Source organism: Camellia sinensis, chromosome 3 (assembly GCF_055761805.1).
Source record: "Camellia sinensis isolate YWXY chromosome 3, ASM5576180v1, whole genome shotgun sequence".
NCBI classification, from domain to species: domain Eukaryota; kingdom Viridiplantae; phylum Streptophyta; class Magnoliopsida; order Ericales; family Theaceae; genus Camellia; species Camellia sinensis.
Window position 1 is genome coordinate 133,006,700 of NC_138963.1, and position 25,797 is coordinate 133,032,496.

General features: G+C 36.5%; 2 protein-coding genes across 42 annotated transcripts in view; both read right to left on the minus strand.

The window, feature by feature from the left end:
- Positions 1–6,733: 6,733 nt before the first annotated feature.
- Positions 6,734–9,399, minus strand: LOC114318964 (uncharacterized). The gene is made up of 4 exons (XM_082918413.1): positions 8,818–9,399; positions 8,459–8,676; positions 7,256–8,054; positions 6,734–7,156 (listed from the first exon to the last, which is right to left on the minus strand). Exons 1-4 carry the CDS (start codon positions 9,397–9,399, stop codon positions 6,734–6,736), a joined length of 2,022 nt encoding a protein of 673 aa, XP_082774539.1.
- A 1,174-nt stretch (positions 9,400–10,573) lies between these two features.
- The window catches only part of LOC114258369 (uncharacterized), a 52,003-nt gene continuing 36,779 nt past the window's right edge, over positions 10,574–25,797 (minus strand). For 14 of the 41 annotated variants that reach the window (XM_082920838.1, XM_082920839.1, XM_082920837.1 and 11 more), the window contains 14 exons: positions 22,540–22,644; positions 22,322–22,397; positions 21,552–21,648; positions 20,550–20,629; positions 19,747–19,816; positions 19,545–19,652; positions 19,089–19,175; positions 16,490–16,684; positions 16,078–16,255; positions 14,965–15,916; positions 14,752–14,817; positions 13,901–14,016; positions 13,767–13,803; positions 10,574–10,860 (listed from right to left, as the gene is read on the minus strand). In XM_082920838.1, coding sequence (XP_082776964.1) covers positions 16,526–16,684; positions 19,089–19,175; positions 19,545–19,652; positions 19,747–19,816; positions 20,550–20,629; positions 21,552–21,648; positions 22,322–22,397; positions 22,540–22,644 — 782 coding nt within the window. In that variant the 3' untranslated portion in view covers positions 10,574–10,860; positions 13,767–13,803; positions 13,901–14,016; ... (2 more) ...; positions 16,078–16,255; positions 16,490–16,525. Of the gene's footprint in view, positions 10,861–13,766; positions 13,804–13,900; positions 14,017–14,751; positions 14,841–14,964; positions 15,917–16,077; positions 16,256–16,489; positions 16,743–19,088; positions 19,219–19,544; positions 19,653–19,746; positions 19,817–20,549; positions 20,630–21,551; positions 21,649–22,321; positions 22,398–22,539; positions 22,645–25,797 lie in introns of those variants that run through there. The other 27 variants (XM_082920858.1, XM_082920859.1, XM_082920850.1 and 24 more) reach the window with 27 other exon arrangements.

Here is a 25,797-nt window from a genome sequence, read left to right on the forward strand (position 1 = left end):
ATACCATATACGAATGTATTGCCAAAATTATTGCAAATAGGATAAAGGCTGTTTTACCCGATTTAATTGATCCTGTGCAATCTGCTTTCGTCCAAGGGGGGAGAATTGCCAATAACATTTTTCTCTCCCAAGAGCTGATGAGAGGTTACGATAGGAATTCCAATTCCCCTAGGTGTGCCATGAAAGTTGACCTTATGAAAGCTTATGATAATGTGAGATGGGATTTCCTTTTTGACATTTTGAAAGCTATGAATTTGCCGGTAAAATTCATAGGTTGGATTAAAGCTTGTGTGACTTCTGCCTCCTTCTCTATTAGTATAAATGGGAGTCTTTTTGGTTATTTTAAGGCTGAAAGGGGTTTAAGACAAGGTGATCCCATGTCCCCGTATCTTTTTGTGCTTGTCATGGAGGTCCTGGCTAGGATCATGGCTGAAAAGGCTTCTGATCCTTAATTCAAATTTCACTGGAGATGTAGTAAAACGAAGATTGTCAATCTCTGTTTTGAGGAATGATTTAATGATCTTTTGCAAAGGTGACATCAAATTTGTCCACCTTATCAAGGAAGGCCTTAATGAATTCCATAAACTATCGGGTCTTTCTCCTAATCCTTTGAAAAGTCATGTGTTCTTCTCGGGTTGCGAGAAAAAGCTTCGTGAGGAGATCTTGGGTGTCACTACATTTAAGGAGGGGCATCTCCCTGTGAGATACTTGGGAGTTCCTCTTATTCCTACTAGGCTTAAATTTAGTGACTGTCAAGGCTTGGTGTCTAGAATATCTGCTCGAATTAAGTCTTGGACTAATAAGGTGTTGACTTATGCTGGCAGAGCCCAGCTGATTAGTACCATTTTATTCTCTATGCAAGTTTATTGGTCGTCCTTATTTATCCTCCCTAAGAAGGTTATTAAGGAGGTTGAGAGCTTGTGCAGGTCTTTTCTGTGGACTGGTATTGAGCTTAAGAGCACTAGTGCTAAAGTATCTTGGGATAGAGTTTGTTCCCCTAAGAATGAAGGGGGGTTGGGTTTTAAGTCTATGGAGGTTTGGAATAGGGCTGCTATTGCTAAGCATGTGTGGGTCCTTCTTGCTGGGGGTGATCAGTCTATGTGGTGTCAGTGGGTGAAGTCCTACTTATTAAAAGGGAATAGTTTTTGGTGTGTTAAAACCCCCAGTGACCCCTCTTGGGTCTGGAGGAAGTTGCTCAATTTGAGGGTTGCCCTTTTTCCTCTCTTCAAATCTACTATTGGATCTGGTACCAATACTTTTCTCTGGTATGACAATTTGCACCCTTTGGGTTCTCTCTGGGCTAAATTTGAGGAGAGGATTATCTATGATATGGCCTTGCCCGTCAAGCTAAAATGAGTTCCATTGTTGACTCTTCTGGTTGGCATTGGCCTGTTGCTTCCTCCTGGGAGATTAGGGATTTAATTAGTAATACTCTAGCTAATTTTAATCCCTTTTACTTGTCCCCTAATAGACTGCTTTGGCTTCCTCAGAATGATGGTAATTTTACCATTGGGTCTGCCTGGGACCATTGGAGGCAAAAGTGGCCTAAGGTTGATTGGGTTGGGCTCATTTGGGGGCCTCATACCATCCCAAAAGCTAGTTTTGTTGTTTGGATGGCCATCCTTGGCCGTCTAAACACTGGTGATAGATTGGTTCTATTTGGTCTTACTCATTCTCCTATTTGCCCTATGTACGGTCAAGTTGGGGAGGATTGTGATCATCTATTTTTTCAATGCCCTTTCTCATCTGTTGTATGGCAAGCTATAAAACATAAATGTAACTTGACTTGTGGTGGTACTGATTGGAACTGTCACTGAGGTGGCAAGGAAATGTAAAGGAAAATCTTTGGCTTCCATTATTAGAAAACTGAGCTTCTGTTGCACTGTGTACTATTTGTGGTTGGAAAGAAACAATAGAGTCTTCAACAAAGAAAATAAACCTGAAGAGATTGTCATTCAACAAATCATCCAGATGGTGAGATGTAGATCTATGGACCTCTCAAACATTAAGAAGTCCAGTAATGATGATTGGTTCCTCCATAAGTGAAACATTCCTAGTACCAATTGAGGATTGTGTGTGCTGTGTGCTGAGTGATTGTGAGCCTAAACAGAGTGTATTATTATATGAGAGTTACCATTTGTGGGTTGAGTGATGAGAGTTCTAAAAACCATCTACTTTTCTAACATTGTGTACTGTTTTGCAGATCCGACAAAGGAAGAGAGATGTGAGTTCAGTAAAATATGGGTTGAGTGGAGTGAGCTTCCTACATTGTGGGGTTTACTAATATATTTCTGCATATGTTTGCTATTATTTGTTACAGGCACAAGAAATTCAAGCATCGAGTGGTGTGAGTTCAAAAGTTGTGGGCCAAGTGGTGTGAGAGTATATAATGAGTGTTGCACTTTGTTATAGATGTTATATATTTGTGGGTTGAGTGATTCAGTTTATATATAAAATTAGAGGGTCTTAGATATATTCTTCAGATTGTGGTTGTTGTTTATAGTCTATTTCACTGTTTTTTTTTTTTGGGGGGGGGGGGGGGTGAATATACTATTTCACTGTTGTGATTGGTCTATTTCAGGTCATTCTACAATGTATGAGGATCAAGATAAGTTTGAAGGCATCGTTGACCGTGCTGCATATCTGCGCCAGTCTCAATGCCTTGCATCTTTAGAGGATGCTTTTGTGTTTTCTATTTTACTTTCCAGTTTCAAAATAATGTATATGGAGTTTATATGGGTTTCTTCCTGTTTTGTTTTGGATTCCTTTCCTACTCTAGCGGGATGTGCTTGGGTCTATTAGGCACTATCTGCTTTTTGGATCTGGTTGGGTTCTTATGGTTTTGCTGGTGTACTTGCTCATATACAGGTTTCTTTTGTGGTGGTGGGACCTACGGCTTTTTGAGATCTATTGCTATGAACCTGCACTCAACGGGTTCCTTGTGTACAGTGATAGAATGGATGTCTTGGATGATTTTGGTTATCTCTTTGCTGTCTCTTCATGGCTGCACCGTTTAGAGTGCTTCTCTCAGTGGGTAGGATAGGTATGGTCCTCACTAAAACTCAACTCTCAATGGAAAATAGCAACACTCAAACCAGCTTGTAGCAAACTGCAAGATTAACAAACAATTAGGTAACACACAATATATACTCCCCTTCACTCAACCCATATTTGCTAGACTCACAACACTCAAAGTTCTTCTGCTTCCATCACAAGAATTCTTCTTCAAGATAGAAGTACGCAGCCTCCATTTGCTCATAAACCAATTGTCATTAGAATGAGTTTTCAAATTGTTCATAGAAAGCATTCTAAATCGAATCATATATCTAATTTTACTGTTGGCACTCTTCCGGTGAAATACTTGGGTGTACCCTTGATTACTATGAAGCTTAAGGCTACTGATTGTCAAATTCTGGTTGACAGGATTACTAAGAGGGTCAAAAGCTGGACTAACAAGCTCCTTTCTTATGCGGGTAGAGCTCAACTTATACAAACCATTCTTTTTTCTATGCAAGTATATTGGTCTTCTCTTTTTATCCTTCCTAAAAAGGTTATTAGAGAGATTGAATGTATTTTGAGATCCTTTCTTTGGTCTGGGGTTAAGCTGAAGAATCATAGTGCTAAAATTGCTTGGAAGGATATTTGTAAGCCTAAGAGTGAGAGGGGATTAGGTTTCAAAGATTTCGGTGTGTGGAACAAGGCGGCTATAGCTAAGCATGTTTGGTTCCTTTTTTTGGGGGGGGTGGGTTCGATGTGGTGCCAATGGGTTAAGTCTTACTTACTCAAAGGCAAGAGTTTTTGGTATGCTAAAATACCTTTTTTTTAGGTGGATAAGTCATAAAATAAAAGACAAAAAAACTTACACCACTACAAGGGGCATACCCCAGGCCCTAAGCCAAAGCACTATACAAGAAACAGGACCATGAGACTAAAATAAACAAACCAAAGCCGAAGGGGCCTTAACCAAACCAGTATAAACTGTTAAAACTGTTAACATAACATATCTAAGTGATCAAAAGGAAATAGAAAGAAAGAAAAAATAAAATTAAACTAAGGAACTCAATCATAGTAGAAAATAACCCAAAAAATGTGTTCATGGGCCGCATGAAGATTAGATGAGGAACATGAACACACCCATACAACTAGGTAACAAAAAGCCAAGAGTAACCAATCTGTTTTGTACCCCCGTGTACAGCCCTCACAGGTAGGCCATATACCAAAACAAACTAAGCAAAGCAACATAAAATAAAATCTTTCTTCACACAAAGAGGCGCCTCTAGCAGCCAACCATGCGAACACAGTCAGTTCCCCAACTCGAAGGAACCAAGGCTGAATCCTAAAACAGACAGCACCATCAGAAAAAGTACTGTTCTGCCACCCCATGCATCCCAAACAAAGCTTAGACATTATAGTATACCCTGTAAACAACAGATACCGAGATAAGATTATCAGGTCCACAAACCAATAATAACATGACAGGTCACATTTTACACCACACATATAGATGCTCACTACACTCAACCCACAAATATATAAGCTCACATCACTCAAGAAATATTGCTCCATATACCTGCAAAAATAACAAATACAGGAAATATATAGAAACATGTTAGTCCCTCTCAATATGGCTAGTAATATTGGGTTTGGAGTTAGTTTATTCCTCACACTATACTCAACCCTCATAAAATATGGCACACACTCAAGCTTCCCCTCGCATACCTATAACAATAACAAACATTAGGAAACCCCACATTGTATATTCTTACCATCACTCAACCCACAGTTTTTGAACTCACATCCATCTCAACAGATACAGCATGCTTCAACAGAGTATGAGGTAGTCTCCATGAGCTCAAGTACCATCTATCAGTATGGTGTGAATTCAAATTGGTAATATGCATTACCCTGAATCTAACCACGTCCACAATACACTTTATAATCACCTCTTCAAGGACCATATCCTTACTAAAGACTCTATTATTCCTAGCAATCCATAACTGGTACACAGTACAAGTAAAGGCAAGCTTGGTAATAATAGTCCCTAAAGACTTCCCTCTCACAGATTTAGCAATGAGCTAGACCAAGTCATTCCAAGGAATTGATGGCCAATCAACATTCATTTTACCTTTTACATAGGCCCAAACTCTTTTAGAGAAAGGACACTCAAAGAAAAGGTGGTTGTGGTCTTCACATGGGTGTTGGCAGAAGACACACTCAGTAGATTGGGTCACACCCAAGAGTTTTAATCTATCTCTAGTGTTCAATCTGCCAAGGATAGCTATCCACGCCACAAAACTCACTTTAGGGATGTTATGAGGCCCCCAAAAAATCTTAGACCAGTTCACATGATCAAAATATTGCCTTAATGAGTGCCATGTAGACTGGATAGTAAATTTACCATTAGAAGCAGGGCTCCAACTAACATCATCTGACCCACCAGAAGGGAGAAAGGTGGAAGGAGTACTAGCAATGAGGTCCATAAGCTCCCATGAAGAAGGGAAAGGCCACCTCCAAGTAGTCCCCTCCACAATCGCACTAACCTTAGCATCTAGACTCAAGGCAGAATCATAAACAATTCTAACCCCAAATCTATCCCACACAAATCCCATAGGGTGCTAGTTATCAAACCAAAGAGATACACTGGACCCATCTCCCACCCTATGTTTGATTAAAGGGTAAATGATGGGTCTAAGAGAAAGAATTTTCCTCCAAACCCAGGAGGGGTCATTTGGCACCCTAACTCTCCAAAAACTTCTACCTTTTAGAATATAAGATTTAATCCACAGGCACCACATAGATTGCTCACCCCTAGAGAAGAGGAACCAGATATGCTTAGCAATAGCAGCCTTGTTCCACACCATAAGAGATTTAAACCCCAAGCCCCCTTCATTCTTAGGGGAACACAATCTATCCCAAGACACCTTAGACCCATACTTCTTCAGCTCACAGCCAGACTAGAAAAAGGCTCTAAACAGAGTCTCTATGAAACAAATGACCTTCTTTAGAAGAATAAACAAAGAGGTCCAGAACACTTGCATAGAGAAAAGAACAAATCGTATCAGCTGGGCTCTACCAGCATAAGTGAGACACTTATTAGTCCAGCTTTTAATCCTCTTTGTTATTCTCTCCACAAGTTGAACACAATCAGTAGCTTTAAGTAGAGACTAAAGAAACCCCTAAGTACCTCACAGGCAAAGTGCCTTCACTGAAGTTACAAACCCTAAGAATCTCATCTCTTAAATTCTGTTCACACCCAGAAAAGAAAATGTGACTCTTATTAGGGCTAAGGGACAAACCAGACAAGTTTTGAAACTCCTCTAAGCCAGTTTTGATGGACTGGACAGTGAACACATCCCCTTTACAAAAGATCATCAAATCATCTGCAAAACATAAATTGACAAGTTTCGTTTTATCACACCTCCAATGGAATTTGAATTCAGGATGAGAAGCCTTCTCAGCCAAAATTCTAGAAAAAATCTCCATGACTATAACAAAAAGGTATGGAGACATGGGGTCACCTTGCCTCAACCCTCTCTCCCCCCTAAAATAGCCATGAAGACTCCCATTAATACAAATAGAATATGTAGGGCTAGTCATACAAGCCTTTATCCAATGGATAATATTATGAGGGAATCCCATAGCTGTTAGGACATCAAGAACAAAATCTCACCTAACATTATCGTAAGCTTTCATAATATCCACTTTCATGGCACACTTGGGAGTAGGTGATGATTTATGATAGCCCCTCATAAGCTCGTGAAAGAAAAATATTATCAGCAATTCTCCTCCCAAGGACAAAAGCTGATTGCACAGGATCAATGAGATCATGAAGAACAATTTTAATCCTATCAGTAATGATCTTAGAGATGCATTTGTATAGAATGTTACAACATGAGATTGGTCTGAAGTCCCCCACTTTTTCAGCATTAGGGATCTTAGGAATGAGAGCAATGGAGGTACTATTCAATTCCTGAAGGAGCTCCCCAGATGTAAAAAAAGATTTAATAGCTTCAACAACCTCTCTCCCCACAACATCCCAGGCTTTAAAAAAGAAACCCGCAGAAAAACCATCAGGGCCAGGGACCTTATTAGCTTTTAGGGATTTGAAGGCATCAGTGATCGCTTTCTTAGTAACCTCCCTAGCAAGAGCTTGGTACTAAGCTTCAAACACTCTTTTGGTGACAAGGTTTCTATAGTGGTCCACAAAAGGCTTCCCAAACAGATTAGTGAATGAGTCCACAAAAGATTTATGGACCTCTTCACTTTTAGGCGCTCTAACCCCACTAGGAAGCACAACACTATGGATCCGACCCCTATTCACATTACCCTTAACAGTTCTAAAGAAGAATTTGGAATTTCTATCGCCCAAACCTAACCATTGGACACGGGATTTCTGATGAGCAAGACTTTCCTCAACTTTACTAAGATCTGCATATCTACCATAGGCAGCCCTTTCCTCCTCTTGAAGAGTTAAATTCATCGGATCTTTATCAAGCTTAATCTGAGAATTAAGAAGATGATCCTTAGCAACTCCAACTCTGGTAGAAATCTCACTGAACTCCTTTTTGTTTAAAGCTTTCAAAATAGGTTTTAGAGTCTTAAGCTTTTGACAGACCCTAAACATAGGAGAGCCCCTGATGTATTTTCTCCAAACACCATGCACTCTAGGGAGGAACTCAACATGGTCAACCCAAAAATCAAAGAACTTAAAAGGTTTTTTTAATTTGGCCTCCTCAGGACCAAGGTGTACAATCACAGGTGAATGATCAGAGACACCAAGAGGCAGGAAAAGAGCATACGAGTTGGGATTAACAGTTAACCACCTCTCGTTAACAACTCTATCAAGTTTTGAAGTAATAAAATTACCACCCCCGCGTTTATTAGACCAAGTAAACTGACACCCATTGTAACACAAGTCTTCCAACTCAGAATCCAAAACCAGATTATTAAAAGTATCATTAGCACTACACCAACCCTCCTTCCCCCCTATTTTTTCATATGAAAATCTAACAGCGTTAAAATCACCAAGGAAAATTGAGGGGTGATTATCATGGCTGATAGCAATCTTTTTAAGATCACAAAAAAGGGAAAGTCTCAGCTCATGCTTATTTTCTGCGTACACAAAAGTAGCAAAGAAATTGAAATTACTCTAAAAAACAGTCACCTTTACAAAAATGAACTGGTTTGACTTTTGAACCACCAAAATATCACAAAAGTTTGAATCCCAACATATCCAAATTCTAGCTAGCAGATTTGGTTGTGAATTAGACAAAAATTTCCAATTTCTAAAGCTATGTTCAAAAAGTTTAGCTTCATTTTCCATTTTAATTTTTGTTTCCAAAACGCCCATGTTTCCAAAACCCTCTAACATTCCAAAAAGAGTTTTATAGACATGATAAAAATATCTAAATAAAAGAGAACACAACCAGACCACCACAAAAAGGACAACACTATTTACCTCTTTTTCTTCCTCTGGCTTCCTGAAGTTCTGCCAGAAGACTTCTGCTTAGTTGAACTACCCACCTTTGTTCCACCATCCCCTTTTCCTCCCTGTATCTCAGGTGAATTTGCCATCACTTCATCTCTTCCCGCTTGCTCAATACTTCTAATAAAGTCCTCTGCTACTGGATTTATGATTTTTGCAATCTCCACCACCTCAGCATGGAATGCAGCTATCTGATCTGTGGCTTTTTTGCATCAATCTCAGTATGGATAACAACCTCCTTACACTGGACTTCATTCACCCTGTCATTTTCCATTGTTGCAAATGCACTTGTTTCTTCGATATGGACATTGTGCTGATGGTTGGTAACCAACCTTCCTCTTACCCTCATCCTTTACTTTTGTCCAGCCCCCATCAAGTTCAACCCTTTCTTCAGTGATCTTCTGTAACTCAACAAGTTTCTCCACTTGAGCAGAGAGGTAGGTTTTAGTTTCGTGCCCAAAAACATGGCAGTGCAAACATCTAAAGGGTACACCTTGATACTCCACATGGATAGTAATAGACTCTTCACCACTGGTGATGACAAAACTGTCAAGGAAAGCAGAATCCGTAGGAATATTCACACATACTCTAGCAAAGGAAATTCGACTTCCTGAAGATGTAAGTTGATCCATAAACAAAGGTACCCCCACTGCACTAGCTATCCTACTTAAACCATCCCCATCCCAGTATTCCAGAGGAATATTGTAGAATTTCACCCAAATAGGGATAGTTTTTTTATCTTCCTTAGACAGCTTCATCATGCGATACCACTGCTTCAGAATGAGAAGGAAACCTCCCGCATACCATGGTCCTCCCTCTAAGACATCTATGCAACAATCCCGATTTTCAAACATGAAAAAAATAAAACCATCATCATTCTTCAGGATTTCCACCAGACCCTTATTCTTCCACATATTGAGCGCGTTATTTTTAATTAGGATGTTAAAATACCTAGTGACCCCTCTTGGGTCTGGAGGAAAATTCTGTCTCTTAGGAAGATCATCTATCCTCTTATCAACTTTAAGACTGGTAATGGGGAGAATGTTTTTTTGTGGTTTGATAATTAGCATCCCTTGGTTCTCTTTGGGATAGATTTGGGCATAGGATTCTTTATGATACGGGTTTTCCTTATGATACCAAAGTTAGCTCCATTATCTCAAATTTTGCATGGAAATGGCCAACTGCTAACTCTTGGGAAATTAGGGAGTGGATCTCTTCCACTCCTCCAACATTTAGGCCTAGTAGTGAGACTCAGGATAGACCCTATTGGAAGCTTAATTCTGATGGGCTCTTTTCTATTCAATCTACTTGGGACTGTTGGAGGGATAAGGGTCCTAAAGTCCCTTGGGCTAATCTGATTTGGGGGCCTCTATTCATTCCTAGGGTTAGCTCTGTGGTTTGGCTAGCTATTCATGAGAGGTTAAATACTAGAGATAGATTGCAAATGTTTGGTCTTGTTTCTCAACCTATCTGCCCTCTTTGCCAAGCTCCTGAGGAGAATCATTCTCATCTGTTTTCACAACAAAAAACACATTTAGTGACCCAAAAATTTGTCGCCAAAAGTACAAATTTCGTCGCTAAAAGAATCGGCGACAAAATATACAATTGGTCGCCAAAGCCCTGTCACTAAAAATATTGACGACGAAATCAGAAATTGTTACCGTATATAGACATTTAGCGACAAGCAAAATTGGTCGCCAAAACTCATATATTTTGTCGCTATAAAATTACAATTTGTTGCTAAAAGGTTAAAATTTGGATAGGCTTTGTAGTTTTAGCGACAAATAAATGCGTCGCCGAAAATACTATTTAACGACAAAATTAATTTGGTCGCTAAAAATCACGTTTTTAGCGACGAAAGTTTTGGTTGCTAAAAGTTCTTAGAATAACCACTAACTCTTAGCGACAAAAACAATATGTTGTCGCCAAATATATTAACAACGACAAAAACACCACCTGTCACTAAAATTCACTACACAAATTTTGATTTTAATAATTTTCCTGTTCAAAATAATCCAAAACACCTGTTTTCCTGTGCACAATATATACACAAATGTAATGTAAATAATAATACACCTGTGCAAGACATTCATACTAATTCAAAATTAACAGCTATAAAAAATCTCAATAAACATAATTACAATTCTCTGACAATCTAAAACATGCATACCAAAATACTTACAAACTACTAACATCAAACCCATAAATACATTACCAAATCCTATGTCAAAATATTTTCAAAAACACAAACTAAATATTTTGATGCTAAACATCTAATCTATAAATCATTTACCAAAATCCTATGTCCAAATATTTCCAAAAACACAAAATCAAATCTTCTGATGCAGCCCGAACTGTTTTCCACCATTGCCAATCTATCACATGAAAAAAGAAAACAATATTAGATTGACAAAAAAAAAAAATCAATATGAATTTCATAATTTTGATTTTAATTTTGTAACGGAAAGTCCAATTAGGTGCTGTTTGCTCATACAAGTCTATTTAGGCTTGAACAAGTTGCCCGTGCCAAGTTTCGGTGGTTTCAGTAGTCATTTTGCAATTTCGACCCCCGAACGGGCTTTTTAAGTCTTGTGTTTTACATTTTTTCTTGTAATTTTCTAACCGGAAATCCAATCGAGGTGCCGTTTGTTCCTACAAGTCTATTTAAGTTTGAACAAGCTGTCCATGCCAAGTTTTGGTGGTTTCGGTGATCATTTCGCAATTTCAGCTCTCCAACACGCCTTTTAAGTTTGTGTTTTACAATTTTCCTTCTAATTTTCTAACAAGAGATTCAATAGAGGTCCCGTTTGTTCCTACAAGTCTATTTAGGCTTCAAAAGGCTATCCGTGCCAAGTTTCGGTGGTCATTTCGAAATTTTGGCTCCCGAACGGGCATTTTAAGTCTTGTGTTTTACATTTTTTCTTGTAATTTTCTAACCGGAAATCCAATCGAGGTCCTGTTTGTTCCTACAAATCTATTTAGGTTTGAACAAGCTGTTCGTGCCAAGTTTCAGTGGTTTTGGTGGTCATTTCGTAATTTTGGCCCCCGAACGAGACTTTTAACTCTTGTGTTTTATAATTTTCCTTCTAATTTTCTAACCAGGGATCCAATCAAGGTCTCGTTTGTTCCTACAAGTCTATTTAGGCTTGAACAAGCTGTCCATGCCACGTTTCGGTGGTTTCAGTGGTCATTTCGCAATTTCGGCCCCCGAACGGGCATTTTAAGTCAGGTGTTTTACAATTTTCCTTCTAATTTTCTAACCGGAGATCCAATCGAGGTCCCGTTTGTTCCTACAAGTTTATATAGGCTTGAACAAGCTATCCGTGTCAAGTTTCGGTGGTCATTTCGCAATTTTGGCCCCCGAACGGGCATTTTAAGTCTTGTGTTTTACAATTTTCCTTCTAATTTTCTAATCGGGGATCCAATCGAGGTCCCGTTTGTTCCTCCAAGTCTATTTAGGCTTGAAAAAGCTGTCCATGCCAAGTCTTGGTAGTTTCGGTGGTCATTTCACAATTTCGGACCCCAAACGGGCCTTTTTAGTCTTGTGTTTTACAATTTTCCTTCTAATTTTCTAACCGGAGATCCAATAGAGGTCCCGTTTGTTCCTACAAGTCTATTTAGGCTTTAAAAGGCTATCTGTGTCAAGTTTCAGTGGTTATTTCGAAATTTCGACCCCTGAATAGGCCTTTTAATCCTTGTGTTTTAAATTTTTCCTTACAATTTTTTAACCGGAAATGCAATCAAGGTCCCGTTTGTTCCTACAAGTCTGTTTAGGATTGAAAAAGCTGTCTGTGTCAAGTTTCGGTGGTTTCGGTGGTCATTTCGCAATTTCGGCCCCCGAACGGGCCTTTTTAGTCTTGTGTTTTACAACTTTCCTTCTAATTTTCTAACCGGAGATCCAATAGAGGTCTATTTGTTCCTACATGTCTGTTTAGGCTTCAAAAGGTTGTCCGTGCCAAGTTTCGGTGGTCATTTCGAAATTTCGACCCCCGAACGGGCCTTTTAAGTCTTGTGTTTTACATTTTTTCTTGTAATTTTCTAACCGGAAATCCAATCGAGGTCCCGTTTGATCCTACAAGTCTATTTAGTTTTGAACAAGCTGTTCGTGCCACGTTTCGGTGGTTTCGGTGGTCATTTCGTAATATTGGCCCCCGAACGGGACTTTAAAGTCTTGTGTTTTACAACTTTCCTTCTAATTTTCTAACCGGGGATCCAATCAAGGTCCCGTTTGTTCCTACAAGTCTATTTAGGCTTGAACAAGCTATCCATGCCAAGTTTCGGTGGTTTCAGTGGTCATTTCGCAATTTCGGCCCCCGAACGGGCATTTTAAGTATGGTGTTTTACAATTTTCTAACCGGAGATCCAATAGAGGTCTCGTTTGTTTCTACAAGTCTATTTAGGCTTTAAAAGGCTATCCGTGCCAAGTTTCAGTGGTTTCAGTGGTCATTTCGAAATTTCGGCCCCTGAACGGGCCTTTTAAGCCTTGTGTTTTACATTTTTCCTTATAATTTCTTAACCGGAAATGCAATAAAGGTCCCGTTTGTTCCTACAAGTCTGTTTAGGCTTGAAAAAGCTGTTCGTGCCAAGTTTCGGTGGTCATTTCGCAATTTCGGCCCCTGAACGGGCCTTTTTAGTCTTGTGTTTTACAATTTCCCTTCTAATTTTCTAACCGAAGATCCAATAGAGGTCTGTTTGTTCCTACAAGTCTATTTAGGCTTCAAAAGGTTGTCCGTGCCAAGTTTCGGTGGTTTTGGTGGTCATTTCGAAATTTCGGCCCCCGAACGGGCCTTTTAAGCTTTTCGTTTTACATTTTTCCTTCTAATTTTTTAACTGGAAATGCAATCGAGATCCCGTTTGTTCCTACAAGTCTGTTTAGGCTTGAAAAAGCTGTCCGTGCCAAGTTTCGGTGGTTTCGGTGGTCGTTTCGCAATTTCGGCCCCCGAACGGGCCTTTTTAGTCTTGTGTTTTATAACTTTCCTTCTAATTTTCTAACCGGAGATCCAATACATGACCCGTTATTTCCTACAAGTCTATTTAGGCTTCAAAAGGCTGTTCGTGCCAAGTTTCGGTGGTTTCGGTGGTCATTTCAAAATTTCGGCCCCTGAACGGGCATTTTAAGTCTTGTGTTTTACAATTTTCCTTATAATTTTCTAACCGGAGATCCAATCGAGGTCCCGTTTGTTCCTACAAGTCTATTTACTAACATTGCAACACAGCCTTACTATGATTAAAACAAGTGATTAAAATATGAGATTTCTCATATATAATTCTAAGAGCATACCAACATCAACATAGATCCTCTTTGCTGCAGCCTTGATCTGTTATGTAGATGGAAAAAAGATAACAAGAAAAGGCAATAGTTGGTCAAGTTTTTGTACAATAAGAATATGAAAGTGAAGCTAAGTTTCAAACTACCTAATTAAAAAGTGAAGCTAAGAGGCATGTCAACCAAAGTTGAGTTTCAAAAGTCTCTTTAGAAACTGTAGATGGAAAACTGTTAAGAGGCATGTCAACCAAAGTTGTTAACCCACCTAGGGCAAACAAAAAAATGAAGACAGCAGTTAAGAGACATAGCTTGAAGAAGAAAATTCTGCAGGTGAGGAAATGAATAAAGTTCAACTTTGAGTGAGTATTTTTAACGCTGACGGATCCTCTTGCAGAGCTTTTATGAACTATTACAACAAAACATAAATAATAAACTGAATTTTATTTTTATTTTTACGATTAATTATAACTTCAAAGAAGCATTTCTTACCCTTGACATTAAAGCAAAAGAAACCAAGACACCACACATCAAATACCATAAATTATATCGGGAAGTGGAACCAAAACCATAAGAACAATAATATGCAAAAAGTCACAAGTCAGCTAAACTGATAAAACAGAAAACCAGTAAGAAAAAGAACAATTTGCAACCCAGGCATCACATCTTTATAGTTATATTTGTTTTACTAACACAAAGATACGAGAGAAAACAACAAATGAAGCTTCAGGTGCATTTGTGCTAATGCCAAATACTAATGCACCCAAAGAAGGCTTCAAAATAATTTGGAAAGCATACAACATGCAGTGGAATTCAAAAGAAAAATTACAAGTCAACAGGATAAATGTTAAATAAGACCTGGAAGAAGGTAATGAAGATAGAAGTGGAGCTGAATGAAAAGAAAGTATATCTAATATTCAAATAAATAATACTACAAAGGGGGAATAGCCAATAAATAAGAAAGTGCACAGGATCTGCCACATTCTGGTTTTAAGAAACTTACATTCAGATTCTTCCTCACTTTCATCATCACTCTCAACTTCCCATTCCGTAGATACAGCGTCAGAATCTGCTGCATTGATGAAACTGAAACTAGTAAAAAAATGATTAACAGTAGAGCTAAGAAGCAAGGACACAAGCACAAACAAAGACAGGATACAACATGTGCCACGCCAACATGGATATTTCATAAAATGCAAGACATGAGACCAAATACCTTAGTAGCTCACATGGAGTCTCTTGCCATAGAGAATAAGAAATTGGTTAGCATCGCTGTCAACCGATGAACTTGAAAGAGCACATCCTATCCATTAAGAATGCCATTTTTAAATACCAAATGAAATCCAACAAGAAATAGATTCGTATCAAATAGTGTTACAAATATCTAGATGCACAAGAGTAAAAAAAAGAGCTCATCTCTAGTAGATATCGTGCCCGTCTGTAATAACCTAAAACCTGCCCACATCTTATTTACCTCCTGCACACATTAAACTAACATTTATATCTCAAGATTGTTGACACAGATTTAATCAATCAATCAACCAAACAGAGGAAGAAATGCAAACAGGACAGCCAAAGGCCTCATTTTAAAAGACAACAGATCCAAAGATCAAAAATCTGAAGAGGCCATGTCACAAACAGATCTGGGTAACCTATTTTTGGGCCCCACAAAAATGGATGACCCAGATCTATTCAACACTTACAAGAGCTCTAAGTACAAACAAAACAAGTCCAAAATCCCAAAATCCCTCTTTGAGACCTTGCCACAAACAAGTCCAGTGCATAACCAAAAACTTGTCAAAACCGCAGCAACACAAAAGCTATGATGCTTGGATCATGAAGCAAACACAAACCCGCTTATCCTGAGCCTGATGCCTACAACCAACAACGCATTATAGTAAAAATAAAAAAATTAAAAAAAAATCAAGGATTCTAATATTCTTCCTTCAAGACAAAAAGGAATATTCTGCATGTAAAGAAAACAATTAATTATATCAAGCAAAGCTTGTTTGAAACAATAATACCCATCATAGAAACAAATACAGGGTACTTACAAGGCCCTTGTTCCTTCCACAGTTAATAAGTTCTCGGGAAAGATGACTTGTATCACAATGAGCAGAGAAGTTGACAACTTCCCACCGTTCTATTCGGATGGGGTTAAAGAGTTGCTTTAAAAGAATAAAACAAGAACAAGTAACTGCCAAATTAGTTCACAAAGTTCCTGAATTTAAGCAAAATAGGGAATGTAAAAAATTATCAATTCCTGCAACCCTCCACCCTAAAGTTGGAACACTTCTCTTCCATTATTATAACAAAACCAAGGGAATACCTTGTTAAAATTCCATCGTCCATTACGAGGTATGCAATCTTCGCCATTACCAACCTTCAACTACAAGATCAAACCTCAAGCCAAACACCACAAATAAAAACAACCAAAGGCTATCAGCAGCCACACCCAGATTCAGAGCATCACAGCCATCTGCAATATTTGTGTCTACTCTTTGCTGCTGAAAATAGTTTAGTTATTCAAATAAATAATAATAATAATAATAATAATAATAATAATAAAATGATAATGACTAGTGTTGTTTACTCCATCTAATAGAATTATAATTTTGCCCATGTACTAATTAAAAGTAAAAACTAATTAATGCCTAAGATACATAGGTAGATACATAGGTGAAATAACCAAACCATCTATGAGAATATAAAATATTGTCAAAAAGTATTAACACCATCACCTGAGGATTTCCATTCATACAATACTCATGCATTATCTATTTTGTCCACTCCCCTTTTGGTGCACGACCTGTGTGGAACACCAATGTCCTTTTTGTGCCAATCAAATTAGATCCTAACTTCACATTTCGTTCTTTCCCAGTGGCTTTCCAATAGCCAGATTCAGTTGCTCTCTTACTTTGTGAGCCATTTGGGTACTTCCTTCGACGAGAAGAAAAGAAGAACCATTATTCTCTGAAGGAATGACTGATTTAGCTGGCAATATATAAAAATCACTAACCATCCTCTGTTCACAATAAATAGGACTTTATATTCTTCAAACACAAAATAATGTATTAAAGCATGTGAACCACAAAATAAATACAAACAATGGCACTTAATACCCATAAAACAGTGAAAGTAAGGCATAATATCCAGAAGCCAATGCATAATTACTTCTATAAACATATCATTTTGTCCTATAGAAACCATACCACATGGGACACCTATAGATATAATGAAAATTCCAAGTCAATGTCATCATAAATAATTCTTATTAATATAAGTTGTAAAAGTGCATATTAGTATAAGTCTTATTAATATTAGTTCTCAAGTGTACTGCTTCACATTACTCACTGAAACCAAACTAGGGCAGGGGATGCCCTTCAAACTAACATAAGAAAAAAATGAAAGTATAGACAATAGCTAGATACATAGGTGAAATAACCAAACCATTCACCAAAATCCCAAGAATGGTGAGAGAGGGGTAACGGTCTTCTAAGAAGAACAAAAAAAACAACGCTCTAACTTTTTCTAAGAATGGTGAAGATCTTTCAAGTTCCAATCTAGAAAAAAAGGGGGAAAACTTAGGGTTTTGGTTCGGGACCTTGAAATCGCCATGAGAGACAGAGAGAGAGAGGGAGATGGACAGATTGAGATAGCATTTGTAGAGTGAGAGACCTATGCCCATCTGTAGAGGGAGATGGACAATACAATGGGTTCTCAATCCTAGTTAATTGCATTAGAGCATACATAAATAGGATAATTCTGGTACAAACAATACAATGGGTTCACTCACAAGATCACTCCATGCTTGAAGAAAAATCAATCAATGTCAAATTCATCGTTAATAAAAGTGCATTTAGTTAAAAATTTAAAAGAGCAACATATTCCAACAAAAGGGGGAAAAAATTTAAAAGACAGATTTTAATATATATTTAAAAGACAAATTTTAATCAATCCTAAAATCTGTCTCTACTCATATATTTAAAAGACAGATTTTAATATATATATATATATAAATCGTTCAAGACAGATTTTAGGACTACAATCTATCATATATATATATATATATATAAATCCTTGAACACAGATTTTAGGACAACAATCTATCATATATTTATCATATACTCATATATATATATATATATCTGTCTTCAAAATATCAGAGAGAGAGAAGTGAATGCCGTCGGTGAAAATCAATCGGTGGAGAGAGAGAGCGAGAGGAAGAGAGACGAAGACGAAAAGGAGGAGGAGGAGGAGGCGGTGTGAGAGAGTGAGGGGGAGGGGGAGAGGGAGAGGGAGACATACCACTGTTTTGCGCCGCTTGAGGCTGTGGATTGAGAAAGAGTGAGAGTGAGAGTGAAAGGGAGAGGGAGAGTTAGAGCTTATTTGTTTATTCAATAAAAGGGTCGGTCCAGTCTTTAAAAAAAAATTGAAAAATGCAAAACGACGTAGTTTCGTTTACAATTATTGGCGACAAAAATCCTTCGGTCGCCATAAGTACCGTTCATCTTTTCCGCGACTATTTCATTTCTATCGCCAAAACTTTACAATCGGCGACCAAAATTTCGTCGCTATATGTTAATATGGTCGTGAAAATATTTTTGGCGCTCCCGCCCCAAAAATTAATTTGGCGCCAAACCTTTTAGCGACTAAAAATCTTAACTCATTGCCAATAGTGTAATTTTTGGCGACCAACAATTAAATTGTCGCCGATTACATAAAATTGGCGACTAATTTCAGTTTGGATGCTAAAAAATGTCGCCAAAAATGTTTTTTGTTGTAGTGTTTCATTATTTTTTTCACTGAAGAATTGGGTAATTAATGATCATCATGCAATGATGTACAGATTCTTTCCCTTTTTTGGTGAGCATACCTCTTCCTAATATCTTCAAAGAAAAAAACGAAAAAAAAAAAATCAAATAACTTCATGGTGACATCATGACATGTGAGCCAAAGAAGTTCAAAACAGAGAGAGAGCTGTGATGAAAGAGCAAGTTGCATTACATGTATAAAACTAGGATTGTTGGATGGCAAACTAGAAGAGAATGATAATATGACTTCAACTTCATCAAGTAATGAAAGAAAACACTCAAGGAATGTGATGATGTTTGATAGTAACAAAAACTTCCCTTCCCTAGCTGTTATATATATTTAATTATTTACACATGTACATAACTTTTGGCAAGTTATGTAGAAAAAAAATGAATATTTAACAACCTTAATTTAAATCGCTTTAGTGTTTGTTTGATTCAACATGACTTGGATGGCAAAGCATACATTAATATGATCTTTTGTGGGCATGGTCCCCAAAACAGGCATTTGTATAGCTTAAATCACCTGTAATATGAATAGAATGGGTGCCAACAACCATAGTTGACCGTTGACTCCAGCAGTTTCTCCCCAAACAACATCCATTCTCCTAGCCTGTAATTAACAACGGGATCAAATGGTAAGAGTCATCTCAGACCTGTAGAGGAGAACAATTGCAATAAACATTATATGCCCACCAAAAAAAAGTTCTATCTGTATTTCGATGGGCCATAAAAAACTAACACAGATCGGCTAGAAGACAAAAACATGGTTATTGCAACTAGCAGAAGCAAAAGAACTCATTGAAGGTCTGCAAACCATGCAGGACGACAAGGTTTCACAAAGAGCACACAACCAAGTGCAGACACACACACAAAGTAGACTGCAGAAAGAACTGAAGATAATAAAGGCAAAAATGAAGCATGCACAGAAATTTGTTGGTGGAAGGAATTTTTTTTTTTTTTTTTCCCTTTTCAATTACACCTTCCCGAGTGCAATATGTGTACAAAGCCTTTGCCGTTGATATCTATTTTGTAGAAGCATTGCAACTCCTTGCATGATAGCCCATTGAAGGAACAATTGCACCCCTCTCTGCACAGTACATGTACAGTCTCACTCATTAAAAAAAAAAACAAAAACAAAAACAAAAACAAAATTTCAATATGCACTTAAGAAGGATAATAACTTGCTTCTGGGTCTCCCAAGTGAGACTGATAAGTGCCATGGCCATTGCGAAGTAGTGATGTTTTATCCACCTACATCAGCACAAGTGCAAGCATTAACATATTCTGTGGTTGTATGCATATTAATCTAGGAGGCAGATAAGAATCACAAAAAAAAAATCCAATGCATTTTCACATTTTCATCCAAGTTCTGACAGAATTCGGAAAATAAAGAGAATGAGCCTGCCAGTTGAATAAAAAGCATGATATGAGTCCAGTAATATTGAACATGGCAGAAATTCGCTGGAATTAGAATGTAGTTGCTGCTGCTGCATATAAGAGAACAAGATACTGCCAGAAAAACTCAATTTAACAAAATTAAACATGTCTATTTGGAGTCAACTCAATGAATTCTTTTGCAACATGCAGCTCCATCTAGAGTAATATCCTCCTTTCATTATTGACAACCATTATTTTTTTCATATACTCTACCCTCTGTTCATTTTCCAATTCATTGCAATATGCAGTTTGACAACACACTGTATAAATTCATTTACTGAATATCATGCTATAATTTTAAGCATGGAAGTCAAAAGATTCTTCTAGCAACTCTATTTTATAGCATAAATTCATTGCCAGTAAAATTGCATATTCACTTTCCCTCCTGAAAGGCATGGGAGATGAAATTACTAATGTCTGACTATGAAAATATGTTTTAAAAAAATCTCAATCACAAATACACAAATAGTTTAAATGATGAAGAATAAAGGCAAGGCAATCTTAGCACAAAATTCAACTAAATGCATATAAGATCATATCAAATTACCATGGGCGAATATCACTTCCATTCACTCTAAGTATGTTCTCTCGCAAAGCCAAACCTGTGTAGAGAATTAACAACCATGCCTGAAAAACAAACTTACTTGTTAAGTCAACGAGAGATGGAAATAGCTGAACAAATGACCCAAGAGACATCAATGCTGGAAACACACTTAGAAACGATTTTTCAAATCTGCATCAAAAAAGAAAACAGAAAAAAAATATATGTATGAAAGTCAGTAATGCCCTTCACTGCAGATTGAGTCCACAGTATCTCCGAAAGCATTCTTTTAGATCCTCCTTTTTGAAATTAAACATATGTGTTTAGTTGTCAAAATTTCCGTTAGGCTCAATTAGTTTCAGTACGAAATTACAATACCATATTTTGTTCCAACAAGGTCAGGAAGGTGCATAATAACTTTAAACATACAAAATAAGATGTGGCACCACATAAGCAACAAAATTTATTTCTGAAGTAGCATTGACAGGACAAAAATAAAATAAAACTACAATTATGAATACCAATATATGAAGGGTCTTTTTAACAAGTGTCCCGGGGACACGAAAAGTAGACCCAAATTTTTTTTTTTAAAACACAAGACACTTTTTATTAAATTCAATGCAGTTTTTATGGAAATTAATGCACTTTTTTAATTGTTTGACCTATTTTCAAGACACTCCTTTATTTCAATCCCAATATCCAGCACTTTTGGCATTTGTCATATACAAATATCTCGAGGACACAACAATTGCACGAATTATAACTAAGATCATTCCAATAAAATAAATTAAATATATCTTTTAAGAACAGAACCAAAAAGATGACATGAGGAACTTAGCATTAATGGGAAAAACTACAAATGCAAGACTGATGTTAGAGGAGGATAAGTTACCAAAATATTTGATATACATGTTTCATACTTCTTCTTTTCTACTTCTAAATCTGAAAATTCAGTCAAATAAAGAAACTAAACCCCAAGCAAAGAATCGTGCCAATTTCAAATCATACCTGAAGGAGAAATGTAGGGAAATTAGTTAAAAGTTTTCTCTTGTTAAGATTTCGAAAGTCCAGTGTAGCTTCAGCAACAACAGGGTCTAAAAGTTCACTGCAATCAAACATTGGAAGAGTGATTTTCAAATACGATTTATCATATGATATGCCATCATAAATAGAGAATAATTGTTAGATGAAATCATAATTTCTTTTTTTCCCCATAAATAACTTATTGTGAAAGAAGGACTACAAACATCTTTACCAGCTCAAACATGAATGAATGAATAGGGTCTTTTAATACGATGGACTCCTCCCCTCTTCAGGTGGGAAATTCTCCAAAACTGGTTTAAGACGTTGGCCAGTCACTTTAAAAACATTACCATTCTTGGGATTTTCAATTTGGGCCGCATGAGAAAAAACGGTTTTAACTATGAAACGGCCCAATCCATCTAAATCTCAATTTACCAGGAAACAAATGTAGTCTAGTTTTATACAAAAGAACCTTTTGTGAAGGATTAACAATTCCTTTTGAGAACAAACAATATTAACATTAAAAACATATCATATACAATGACACGGGGAGGACTAGTCAATCAACTAGATGCCCTTTTTTCTTCCAAAACAGCACACCTTTTCTGCTCCCTTATCAACAAAAATATCCAATCCTGCCTTTAGGCAATAGAAATATTATCCTTTATTCGATGAAAAGCTACAAACACAAGACCCTTGTGAGTAAAAAGGTATACATCTTATGTAGAGGGGTAGAAAATTAAGATAAAAATTACCATTTGTTTTGCTGAATTCGAGCAGCCCGAGCACCCTTGACAACATTGCGGTCAAATTTAGCCTTTTTGCTATTATCTAAGTCACCAAATATATATTTCATAAAAGGAACAAATAAAGAACAGAAGACGGGTAGTAATTAAAAGGAAAAACAAATAAGTATTTGAAGACCAAAATCAAAATATTAAAGGACTGGAGGTACAATGAAATCTTATCTAACCTTTGAGAGAGGTTTTGTGGATGTTATGAGATGATTTAGAAGCATACCGAGTCTTATGGGCCTTGTTGAGCAATTGATATTGTTGAAGGCTCAAATGTAGTTTTTCTACAAATTTAAATTAAATTCATTAAATCACAATTAAATACAAATTGAGAGAATGAATATAATATCCAAAATTCATAGAACTACTATGTAATTTTAAGCATTCATCACACCTCCCAACCAGCTTTATTGCTAGAACCTAGCAATTAGGGTGACTAAAATAAAATCAAAAAGTAAAATAAAAGCAACTCTAAATCACTTCTGCAAGAAATCACGATTGAATTTAGCACATGCAACAAGCCCTTAATCCAATAGGTTACCCCTCGTGGACGAGTAAAAGTCTCGTGAGGGTTTCCAAAGACGTTACCCACAAACATCCAAAAATTTCTTTACTAAAAGGATTTCTTTCATTCTCATGCCAAAGTTAAAGAACCAGCCATGAATTTCACAACCTTAACAAGATAATCAATCAAAGTTCAAGACACTAGCAGCAAATAAAGATATCTCATGACATTCAAAATTTGGAGTGTGCGAAAAAAGTTTAGCAAACACAAACACAACCTTAGCCTTAAAGTGAAATATAACCCAAATCTCTTTCTGAAACATGCTTCGACTCAAATCTCACAAGTTATTGCACTCAACAAATAAATCACTCAGAACATGGTGAAAAATTGCCCTCAATATATGTGAGTAGAACAATGTAAATCAAAGGCAAAATATCCCGCATACTAATTTTTTTTAAAAACGCTAATATGAAAGAATAAATAAATAGTCTAATGAATGGAATATCAAATACTGAGAATTAAAATTTCTAGAGAAATTACCCACAAAAGTAAAAAAATTTCTTAAAAAGGATTTCTTTCGTTCTCATGCTAATGTTAAAGAACAAGTCATGAATTTCACAATCTTAACAAAATAATCAACCAAAGTTCAAGACACTAGCAGCAAGTAAAGATATCTCAAGACATTCAGAATTTGGAGTGTGTGAAAAAGTTTAGCCAACACAGACACAATCTTAGCCTTAAAGTGAAATTCTGAAACATGCTTCGACTCAAATCTCACCAGTTATTGCATTCAACAAATAAATCACTCAGAATATGGTGTGAAAATTACTCTCAATATATGCGAGTAGAATAATGTAAATCAAAGGCAAAATATCCCGCATACTAATTTTTTGGAAAAATGCCATAATAAAAGAATAAATAAATAGTCTCATCAATGGAATACCATATACTGAGAATTAAAATTACCATACCATCACGCCTATCCATCATGTCCACTTGTAAACTATACCACTCTCAAGATCAAATAGGACTTTTATTTGGTTGTAATGTTTGGGTCGAGGAATTACGAAAAAATAATAAAACGCAAAGTTGAATAAAAAAATGGATGTCTGAGACATTATTGGCATAAAAATAAGCTCTAATCTGAGAGATTATTGGCATAAAAATAAACACAGTTAGAGCATTATTCCAAATGTTTTGCTCCTTTTGTTACTTTTTTTTTTTTTTTGTCTTTTTCAACTTCCTCCTCCTGCTTTTTTTTTTCTTTTCGTTTTGCCCCCCCCCCCTCTCGTTGAACACAATTTATTTCTTCTTTTTTTTCCACCTTCTCTCCTTTTTTTACATTTTTTTTTTTCAAACAAATTTGCCATTGCCAAACTGAACTTACCCAACATACTACAAAATTGAAAAGAAAGTATGGGTTGTGGGGTTAAACAAAGAAAGGCTAACATTAAGGCTCAAATCGGTTTCTAATGAAGTAATAATAAAGGAAAGAAAAATAAATAAAAGGCTCAATGAAACAAAGATGGCCTAAACTCATCTCTCAATTCATGATCTCAAAGGAATAAAAGTATGGTAACAAATTGATTTATCCTCAACATTCAACCAAAATTAAGAAATAATGACACTAAACAAATTAATGCACTTCCAAAGAAAATTAAGAGTAGATGTATCACAACCCTCCAATAAAAGTTTAGCACAAAACTCGTAGGCTCAAAAAACTCCACTATCATTCTTCAAAATTTTCAAGTCATAACCACTAATCAACTAAAAATCATATTCATGTGGCTAAAGTGCAATGCAATGATTTCCAAATACGAACACATGGAATACTTTAACAAAGTAGCTAACATATCAAACTTCAACACAATTTCTTGAGTTAAAGCAATAAAATACTACAAGTATGCCGAATTACTCAATGCACAGAACAAAAGATTACCGTGCGCACTTTTTTTTTTTTTTCAAACAAAACAACTAACTCATTGTAGCAAGCAACATATAAATTCTTCTCAAGATAAGTATTTTCTCCCCCCAACCTGAACGATGCATTGTCCTCGAGGGAGTAAAAGTATGATAACAAATTGATTTATTCTAAGCCTTCAACCAAAAATGAAAAAATAATGAGACTAAACAATAAATTAATGCGTTTCCAAAGAAAAATTAAGAGTAGATGCATAATAACTCTCCAATAAATGATTGGCACAAAACTCACAGGGTTAAAAGTCTCCACTATCATTCTTCAAGATTTTCAAGTCATATCCACTTATCAATCATATTCATGCGGCAGAAGTGTAGTGCAATGATTTCCAAATATGAACACATGGAATGCTGTAACAAAGTAGCTAGCATATCAAACTTCAACACAATTCTTGAGTTAAAGTAATAAAATACCGCAAGTATGCCTAATCACCCAATGTATAGAACAAAAGATTACCATGAGCACTAATTTTTTTTTTAAAAAAAACAAAACAACTAACTCATAGCAGCAAGCAAATATATAAATTCTTCTCAAAATAAGTATTTTCTGCCCCTAACCTAAACGATGCATTGTCCTGAATGTAAAAAATAAAATCAAAAAGTATAGGAGATTACCTTAAATGATTAACCATGTCTATATGTGTCATTGCCTGCAAGGGGTTAGCGCCAAAAACACAAAGGGAAAAAAAAATACAAACGAAAAACTAACTGCTCCTAAAAGTAAAATTATTTTGAATAATATGCACAAACCGGTTCCTCAAAATAATTCTGATCAATTATTCTGAACAACTTTTTGAATGAAGTAAAGGAAGTTGGAATTGTCAATCTCTAATTATCTAAAAACTACGAAAAGTGAGTTTTTGGTTTCTATAACCCGTCACAACAAATGAAATACAAAATTCTAACAAAATTTCCACAAAAGAAAAGATTAAATTGCATAAGATAATACATGTAT